General features: G+C 62.1%; 1 protein-coding gene and 1 long non-coding RNA gene across 3 annotated transcripts; one reads left to right on the top strand and one right to left on the bottom strand.

Moving 5' to 3' along the window:
• Positions 1 to 1,450: 1,450 nt before the first annotated feature.
• Positions 1,451 to 4,413, bottom strand: SLC25A6 (solute carrier family 25 member 6). Its single transcript, XM_079727518.1, has 4 exons — positions 4,218 to 4,413; positions 3,125 to 3,611; positions 2,429 to 2,569; positions 1,451 to 2,001 (listed from the first exon to the last, which is right to left on the bottom strand). The coding sequence occupies exons 1-4, from the start codon at positions 4,326 to 4,328 to the stop codon at positions 1,844 to 1,846; spliced, it is 897 nt and encodes a 298-aa protein (XP_079583644.1). The 5' UTR covers positions 4,329 to 4,413; the 3' UTR covers positions 1,451 to 1,843.
• Positions 4,414 to 6,905: 2,492 nt separating this feature from the next.
• LOC307069261 lies at positions 6,906 to 8,455 on the top strand. Of its 2 annotated transcripts, XR_013811484.1 has the most exons (3): positions 6,906 to 6,967; positions 7,185 to 7,264; positions 7,544 to 8,455. It is a non-coding gene; the product is annotated as an uncharacterized lncRNA (long non-coding RNA). The 2 variants fall into 2 exon arrangements; XR_013811485.1 differs by lacking the exon at positions 7,185 to 7,264 and having other exon boundaries at positions 6,941 to 6,967.
• The last annotated feature ends 893 nt before the right edge of the window (positions 8,456 to 9,348 follow it).

The raw sequence follows: 9,348 nt of genomic DNA on the forward strand, positions 1-9,348 counted from the left end.
GTCTACATCCCTCCCCTGGCTACGTGTGCGACCCCAGGGAAGGCACACGGGAGACAGGCGTCAAGGAGGCAGGAAAGAGGGTGTCAGGACAGTGTGGCCTGTGGGCCTTGGGGACCCGCAGGTGCCGAGGAGCGGCCCTGCGTCCAGACGTGGTCGTGGTGGGCAGTGAAGACACCCACGGAAGAGGACGCCCACACGCACAGCCTGGCCCACGGGAACCCGAGTCTCCAAGAGGCAAGGCTTCCCTGGAGGACCTCTAATTTCGTTCCCTTGTTTACACACTTAACATGTCAAGTTCTTTAGGGAAGAATTCACCCCAAATGTCAGATGCACACTTGCTAAGCTTTGCGGAAGGCACCCCTGCCGAGTCTGCAGGATGGCACACGGTCGATGGCCCGAAATGCACACGGGTGGAACCGTGTCCCAGTTCTGACCCCGGCAGTCAGCACAGGTCTGGGTAGAGAGACGACGTCCCCTTCCAAGTGACTCCACCCCAAGGGCTGGGGCCCAGGCGGGTCAGAAGCCCAGGTGGGTCAGAAGCCCAGGCGGCTCCTCGGGACTCCTCTGTGGAGCCGGGCCGGGCGGGACCCACGTGGGTGTGTGGTGGCTGGCCCTGTCCTGTTCCTCACCCAGCACCAGCAAGGTAACCTTGGGGAAAGCCAGCTCCAGCTTGTCTTCTCTGACCGACCTCACCCTGGGCTGGAGATGGAAGCTCTGCTTTCTGATGAACTCAGCCAGCCTCGGGGCAGTCCTGCTGTGTGGCCTGCAGCTGGCTTCCCCTCTACAACCCCTGCAGTGGACCCATCTGACCTCTGCAAGGTCACTTGGTGCTGGAAGCTCCACGTGGACCCAGGGGACAGTTGTGTTCTTGGGCGGCTCTATATGCGACCGTGAGGCCTCAGACTGGTGATGACCCCGCAGGCAGTCCTGGACCCTGAGAACACCCAGAGCAGGCCCCAGAATACATCCCGTTCCCCCCACGTTAACATACCAGGACCCTGGGGTCAGCCTGGGAGAGACGCTCAAAGCAAGTTCTCTCCGTGCAGTAGACATCAGGCTTCCCGCAGATACGGCTCCAAGAGGGGAAGGATGCTTGCCTGCCTGGGGCTGGGGGTCGGGCACACCTGAGAGGGAGCACGTGCCCACCTTGCAAGGGATTCCCCCGCGAGCCCAGGGCGGGGGTGGCCCACGGGACACACAGCTGCTGCCACCCTGGGGGGCTCCTCTGTGGTTAAACCCCAGTGACAGTTAAGCCTGGAAGGGCGGGCACTGGGGGAAGGGAACTTCAGGTTAGTAAGCCCCAGGGTCCCCGCATCCGCGTGCTCGAGGGCAGCCCCGGGACAGGCCAGGCCACAGGTGGGCAGCCAGGGCCTCCCCCTCCCCAGCTTGAGACCCTGCTGTTTCCTGCTCCCACCCCACAAGGCCGCTCGATTCATAAACAACACCAGCGTCCGTGTGTCCTACTTTTATTATTTCGCAGCAGAATGCCCGACATAAAACATAATTGCAAATATTCGGTTGTGCAAAAAGAGAATAGTGCTTAAGTACAAATGGAGACAAGGTTTTCTTAAATAAATACTTAAACACGAGTCGGTCCTACAAGCACCTGGAGTCTAGGTCTGGCGGGCAGAGGCGCCTCACCGCCCGTGGACCCACCGAGACATCACGATTCCCCTCCCCCCGTAATCAATACATGGACCCAGGGCCGATGGTCTCAAGGAGCCCTCTGCGGGGGCCGCCCCAGCCCTCCGCGAGGACACTGGAATTTCTCGAAGGTCGACGGTCCGTAACAGGTACTCCTCTATGTGGAGGTGTTGGTCGCTGTGGCGGGCGGGCAGGGCGCCTAGATGACCTTCTTCAGCTCGTCGTACAGGACCAGCACGAAGGCGCCGCCCATGCCACGGAGCACGTTGGACCAGGCGCCCTTAAAAAAGGCTCTGCCGCCCTCGTCCTTGAAGATCTTTCGCCAGCAGTCCAAGGTGCCCCTGTACATGATGTCGGCTGCGGGGAGAGGGCAGGGGGCATGGAGAGGGTCACACACGGCGCGAAGCGGACCCCGGAGACACGGTACCGATGCTGAGCCCCAGCTGCCGCCATCCGGGTGGCTAGGCGTTTCGACCGCAGGAAAAGGAAGCTCTGGACACCCACCGTTTGGGTGGGGATCAAACGCAAACTCGAGCCCCAGCCTCCCTAGGGCCCAGCACACTCGAGGGTCAAGGGCAGAGAGGTGGCAGGCACCCGGCCCAGGCCTCCCCCACGAAGCCCCGCTACTTCCCTCTGGGACCAAATGCTGCTCCCCCGCCCCCCGGCCTCGGCACGAAGCACCTCACGTGCTGGCTGTGCACCTCCGAAGGGCCGAACGCCGGGCCACTCAGTGATGCCCCACCCCCCAGAGCACGGGCAGCCGGGAGCGGGGCAGAGACGGTACCTCTTTTGCGCCCCGACTGCATCATCATCCTCCGCCTTACGGTGTCGAAGGGGTAGGAGACCACGCCCGCCACGGCCGTCACCGTCTGCGCGATCATCCAGCTCACCACGATGTGCGTGTTCTTAGGGTCGGGGAGCATGCCTGCAGGGTCACCGTGAGCGTCAGGCCCCGGGGCCACACACGCGGCCGCCCCCAGCTCCATGCTGGGTCCCAGCACCAGCTGACACTAGACCGTTCAGACTGGGGTCAGCACACCAGCCAGAGACGGGGAAGCCACCTGCAGGCTGGGAGGACGGCCCCAGAGACCAACCTGGTACCCGGCGGCAGGGGCCCCTCTAGAGGGAAACAGATGGGCCGTGAACTGTGTCCTCCCCCAAAATATGCTAAAGCCCCAAGGCCCAGGACCTCAGAGTATAACTGTACTAAGAAATAAAATCTTTTACAGAGATAATTAAAGTAAAAATTAGGTCATCAGGGTGGGACCTGATCACATAGGAAGGGTGTCCTTCTAAGAAGAGATTGGAGCACAGACACACACAGAGAGGAACAACCCTGTGAGGACACAAGGAGGAGACTGCCGTCTACACGCCCAGGAGAGAGGCCTCGGGAGGAACCAGCCCTGCCCACACCTGGATCTCAGATTCCAGCCCCCGCCCAGCACCTTGACAATCAGCCCCGACAGCAGAGCGCACTCACCTTTGGCAGTGTCATACACGCCGAAGTACGCGGCCCGGTAGATGATGATGCCCTGCACAGAGACGTTGAAGCCCTGGTACAGCCCCCGGATGCCGTCAGACTTGGTGATCTTCACCAGACAGTCTCCCAGGCCTTTGAACTCCCGCTCCGTGCCGGATTTGCCGACGTCAGCCGCCAGCCGGGTTCTGGCGAAATCCAGGGGGTAGACGAAGCAGAGGGAGGTGGCTCCGGCCGCCCCGCCGGAGGCCAAGTTGCCGGCGAAGTACTTCCAGAACTGCGTGTGCTTGTCCACGCCCCCCAGGAAGATCTGCTTATACTTATCCTTAAAGGCGAAGTTGAGGGCTTGTGTGGGGAAGTAGCGGATGACATTGGCCAGGTTGCCCCTCCAGAAGGACAGCACACCCTGCTCCTTGGGGATGCGCACGATGCAATCCACGATACCCTTGTACTGTTTGTCAGCCGCGATCTGCTTGCTGGCGTGCTGTACCTGGGGGCAGAGAGACAGGGGTTTTACACGAGGGCCTAAGTCAGACGCCCCCAAAGACCCCCAACGAAAGGCGCTGTCTTCGTAAGACAACATGTGCATGGGGCCTTTAAGCTGCCCAAACGTCCTACCGGGAGAAAACCATCTTTTGGTCACTACGGGTCCCTGCAAGTGTTACAAACAAGAAACTGGCAAAGATGTTTCCATTAGCGCTACATTTCTGACAGTCCCGCACCAAAACAGCTTATTCTGGCTCAGAACCGCAAAAAGGGGAACAGAAAGGGTAACAAAAAGGGGAAAAAAACGGAAGTCCAACGAAGGGCACGAGGACTGCCCTCGCGACCCGCCCAACGCCCAAGGTCACGGCCTTCGCGCCGCGGGGCCCGTCCACGCGGCTGCCGCATGCGCATGCGCGCCCGCGGCCCCACTTCTGCGCATGCGATAGCGCCCGCGTGACGCGCGCCCGGGCAATCCCCGGAAGCCTGCGGCGCGCGGACAAAGCGGCGCAGCCTCCCGCTTCCGGTGCACGCGGCCTGCCCGGCCCGCTGTCCCCGCGCCCCGGACCCTCGCACCTCGCCCGGCGTCCGCGTGTGCGCAGCCGGCTCCCACCTGTAGCAGCAGCTTGACCCGCTCGATCGGGGCCACGGCCGTCTTGGAGATGGCGGCGGCGATGCCTCCGGCCAGGAAGTCCTTGGCGAATGAGATGGCCTGTTCCGTCATGGTGGCGTGGCGGGCAACGCAGCGGGAAGAGAGCGGAGGGGAGGCGCGGAGAGCCGGAGGGTGGGCACCGCTGGTCTGCGCTGCCGCCGCCGGGACCGAAAAGACGGCGCGGCCAGCGCGCAGCCGCTAAGGCGCCCACGCCCCGCCCCGCTCCCCCGCGCGCCGCGCCCATTGGCTGCGCCGCGGCCCAATCCCCGCCCCTTCCCTCTCGCCTCGCCCCCACGGGCCGCCGGGAGCAGCTCTGCGCCCCGCCCCTCGCCCTCGAGCGCCGCGCCCATTGGCTGCGCCGCCGCCGACGTCCCTCCCCTTCCCGCGCTCCGCGCCCCGGAGCATGTAGGGAGTCGGACCCCGCCCATGCGCCTTGCGGACTCGGGGGGGGGGGCGCGGCGGCCGCCTTGACCTTATGAAGGTCACGCCGGGCCAGGGGGACGCGACCGACGGCGGTTGCGTAAGGAGAAGGCCGAGGGTCGCAGAGTCCCACGCCGGATGTTCATCCTGCCCCGGCCCCGGCGTCTGACGCTCGGACTCCTGGGCTCGTCCCGGTGATTCCCGAGTCCCGTCCGCGACCCCCAGTCTATCTCCGCTGACCATTGAGGACCGGCTGCGACCCTGGACTCGCCTTAATGACCCCTGTAGACTCCTGAGTCCCGGGCGCGACCCCAGGGATCGCCCCGGGGGAGGAGCGACAGTTCGCGGGGTCAGGGCCGGAGTAGGAGGCCGCCCCGAGCCCCCCAGGCCCGGTTTCTCGAGGGCTTGCCTGTCCCCTGCCCGGTAGACCCCGGGTCCGCCCGTAGGAGCGCCCCCGGAGGACCCCACCCTGCCGTGGGGTCCCCCCACCCTGACCCCGAGACTTCGGGTGCACTGGGCGCGCCGGGCACTGGGGGGTCCCGGGGGTCCTTCTCCACCCACCCGGCCGCTTTCCCTGGGCCCTGCCCTCCCGGGGCCCAGTGGGCCTCAGACTCGGGTCCCCATGCCAGGCCGCGCGCTGCGACGTGGCGGCTCCCAGAGCGACAGGGGTACGTGTGCTGCCCGCACACGCTCACTCACGCATGCACCCACGTGCCCATGCCTAGACACGTGCCCACACATGCCCACGCACACCTGCACGCACACGCAGACAAGCAAACATGCTACCCGCAGGAGCACATCTGCCTCCCTCCCCCCCAGGAAGTCTTCTGAGACCTAGGTGTTTTGAAATGCTGTGAACTTTTTATTGAATTATAACTAAATGGCACAAGTCGTAAGTGTATCGTTCTGTGAATTTTCACAAAGTGAGTGCAATGGTGTCTCAGCACCCAGGTCAAGAAAGGATCCGTCTCTTGGTGCAAGGATGCGTCCTTTCGTTTCTTATTTCCCTCCCGGCCTGTTTCTTCTCTCTCTCTCCCTCTTTTTTCTCTTTGCTCCACCCCCCATATTTTCATGAGGGGCTTTCCTGCACCCCCTCCAGCCGGTGACGCTGGGTGGATGGATGCCAGGGGCGGGCCCACCAGAGCCCAGGGCACCCGGAGCCTGCCATTCGTTTTCCCGGTCCCCGATGTCCTTGCAGGGCCTTGCTGTGCCCTCTGCTGACCTCCGTGGAGAAGCAGGTAAGAGGCGGGGCCTGAGGCTGGTGCCGCTGCAGAGGGTGGGGCGGCTCAGGGCACGCACTGGGCGAGGATTGCTGTGTGTGTGTGTGTGTGTGTGTCGGGGGGGCGGGCTTGATGTTCTGGCGCTTTCTGAGGCTTCACGGGACTGGGGGACAGAACAGAGCTGGGGGGCACTGCCCGGCTCCCGCTGGCAGCAGCCGCAGGGCTCTGGGGTAGAGGACAGGGCGGCCGTGGGTTCTGGGCAGCGACAGGGCGCTGGCTCCGTCTGGGCACTCCCAGGTGAAGAAAGCATCTCTCCTGTCTGCATTTGTACGCAGGAGCCACCTGACTGGGCGTGGAGGGACCCTGTGATGGTTATCACCGCCCGCTGGGCCGACAGGGGCCGACCGGGGCCAACCAGCCGAAGCTGGTCCTGCAGGCTCCGGCTGTGAGGCCCTGGAAGGAGGCGCTTCTGTTGGAGAGCCTCTCCAGCCCCGGGGGGAGCGGTTAACCTCTGAGCGATCCGCTCCCCTCCCCCAGGCAAGGGACACCCCTCCCTGTGCCCCACCTGCATTCCCAGCGCCCGCCCCCCGCGCAGGTCAGCGCCTCGCTGTTGGGAGGAATGGATGGGTGTGACCTCTCCTCCCTCATTGCTAACTGGGGTTCAGAACGCGTTTTTCTTTAAAAAGCATCTCATGTGGGCCTTAGACGCAGACCCATCTGTCTGCCCAGTGCATATGTGCACCTGTCGGGGTGGGGCTGAGCGGGGGTGACCCAGCCCTCGCGCTTCAGGGGAGCTGGCCCGGGAGGGCGGCAGGACCACGCCCAAGAATACCGTGTACCTGGGGAAGCGCACCGGGGATTGGAAAGGGAGAAAGGAGGCTGAGAGGTGGGGTTGCGGCGGGGAGGGGAAGGGGTTATGTTCTAGGATCCCCAGGGGCAGGGGTGGGGAGGGCGTGGGACGCCCCCTTCCTCACGCTGCCCCAAGGTCTTACTACGAGCTGGACAGTGTTAGGAGCTGAGTGTCTGCAAAACGGGTGGCCTAACGAAAAGCAATGGAGGAGGTGCTTAAAGGTGATGGGGTTTCCACTGGCGGCTCAGAGTGAGTCACAGAAGGGGTGAGGGTGGCATTCGGGGGGGGGTGGCCTTTAAGTGAACTGGTCTGGTGAGGGGCCGGGGGCTGCTCAGGGAAGGTGCCTGCCTGGTGGAGGGACCCTGCAGGGGGGACCACACGCTGCTGTCTCGGGTGTCATCCTTATCGTCCCCTCCGCCCACTGCCCGTCCACCCCAGACAAGTGGAGAGGACAGAGATGTCACCAGTGATGCGTCCAGACAGGCCCGGTCTGCAGTGGGCACTCAGGCATCTCCTGAGTGAGTGAATGAATGGATGGATGAATGAATGAATGAATGTGACCCGGAGGGCGGGGGTCAGGTCCAGGGCAATTCCAACCTAGAAATCCCTGTTGATTTAGACACAGGCACGTGCGGGCAGCCACACCCGTACACTGTTTTAGGCCAGCTTCCCTAAAAGTCCTGCTTTTCCATGTATTTCTAAGAAATGAAGAGACAGGTTGTGTGTAAGTCACGCTTTCTTTTCTCACCTTTTAATTTCTTATCTTTTTTTTTTTTTCTTACTGCAAACTGTTCCAGCACAAGGAGAGTGAGCAGTACAAGGAAGCCATGGGCGCTTCATTGCTTCCACAAACGTCATCTGCCCGTTACTCTTCCGACTGGGCGTGTCCCTCTGGCGCATCCTTGGTTTACGGGCACAGTCGTGGGTCAGAGCCCTGTCTGTAGCAGCCCCCCTGCCCGCAGCCCGCAGGGCTCCCAGTAGCCAGGACTAAGGGGGGGTCGGGTACCACCCCACCCCCCGGCCGAGGCAGGCGCTCTGACACCTCTGGTTACAAGTGCAGTTTCTTCTAGCAAACCCAGTGTCCAGACGGCTGGCGGCTCCCTGACCGGCCGGAGCGCGGGCGTCCCACGTGCCCTGTACCTGTCGCTTGTTATTGGGGACCCAGCCCTGCTGCAGCACGGTGCCCTTGGCTGAGGCAGGGTCACCTGCAGGGATTCACCTCTCCTCCCGGGATGGGAAGGGGGCGGAAGGGAGTGGCCCCGGTGAACAGGGTCGGCGTCACCCCAGGTCCACCGCGCAGCGGATGTGGCCCTGCCAGCAGCCGAGCACCGCCCTGCCCAGGTGAAGGGACGGGGTGGGCAGAGGGGACCCGGGTGGGCGGAGCGCGCTGCTCTGCGCTCCTGCGACCCGAGCTGCAGGTTCCCTGAGGCTGCAGGTCCACACCGGGGCCCCTCTCCTCTGTCCCTCTCAGGAGAGCTGCCGGCACCCCATCGCGATGGCACAGCGCCCTTTACAACCAGTGTTCCATTTCCTCCCTCCTCTGTCTTTGCCTCACATGGAGACACAATTTGTGATTTTTTAAAAATGGGAGTCCATCCAAAATTATATACTCGTGTGTGTGTGTATGTTATAAATATATACTTATCCATTTATATATGACATACATAGTTTATATGCTCTAAATATATAAAATATTTTTTTAAAAAGGATTTTTTAAAAATTATTTATTTTTGGCTGTGTTGGGTCTTCGTTGCTGAGCGCAGGCTTTCTCTAGTTGCGGTGGGTGGGGGCTACTCTTCATTGCAGTGCACGGGCTTCTCGCTGCGGTGGCTTCTCGTGGAGCACAGATTCCAGGCGCATGGGCTTCAGTACTTGTGGCACACGGGCTCTAGAGCGCAGGCTCAGTATCTGCGGCGCACGGGCTTAGTGGCTCCGCGGCATGTGGGATCTTCCCAGACCAGGGCTCGAACCTGCGTCCCCTGTGTTGGCAGGCGGATTCTTAACCGCTGCACCACCAGGGAAGCCCCTAAAATATATCCTTACACCTAGAAAATTATACATACGTCTCTATTCTTGGAAGTTATGTATCTAACAGTCTGCGGTGGTTTTAGCTGGAAAGCTGACAGGTGAACTGTCAACACTCACAGGGGACCTGTGTGAAAGGTCCCAATTTGACATTCGGGGCATTTTTTTCTAACAATAACGGTGTACACGTAACAGACAACGTATACATTGCTACGCAGTCACCGCTGTACTCGCCTAGTCATTAAGAGAAGAGACGCTTAGCCTCACACGGGTACCTGGAGGACGTTTGCAGTGAACAAACATCTTGACCCCAGAAACCAACCCCCGCGTGAGCTCCCGGACGCAGTTTCACCATGGACGGGGGCAGAGGTGGGTTCCGCCGCCCTGCGGGTCAGAGAAGGTCCACACGGCCGGGAGGGCAGAGGACAAACGCACTGAAAATACGAGTGAAGCCCTGGGGAATAGGGTCTAGATGTGCCGAGATCTAGTCACCAGCTAAGAGGGAGCGAGGGAGATGCTGACATCACCTGGGGACCTGGCCTGGCGCGCGCATCCCTCGCCGGCCCCGGGGTCCCCC

This window comes from Hyperoodon ampullatus (assembly GCF_949752795.1).
Source record: "Hyperoodon ampullatus genome assembly, chromosome: X".
NCBI lineage: Eukaryota > Metazoa > Chordata > Mammalia > Artiodactyla > Ziphiidae > Hyperoodon > Hyperoodon ampullatus.

Excerpts from the sequence above, each read along its gene's own strand:
- SLC25A6 (XM_079727518.1), bottom strand. The coding sequence starts at position 4,328 with ATGACGGAACAGGCCATCTCATTCGCCAAGGACTTCCTGGCCGGAGGC. Across the intron at positions 3,612-4,217 it reads GGGTCAAGCTGCTGCTACAG|GTACAGCACGCCAGCAAGCA; the intron begins GTGGGAGCCGGC and ends CTCTGCCCCCAG. Across the intron at positions 2,570-3,124 it reads CGTGTATGACACTGCCAAAG|GCATGCTCCCCGACCCTAAG; the intron begins GTGAGTGCGCTC and ends GTGACCCTGCAG.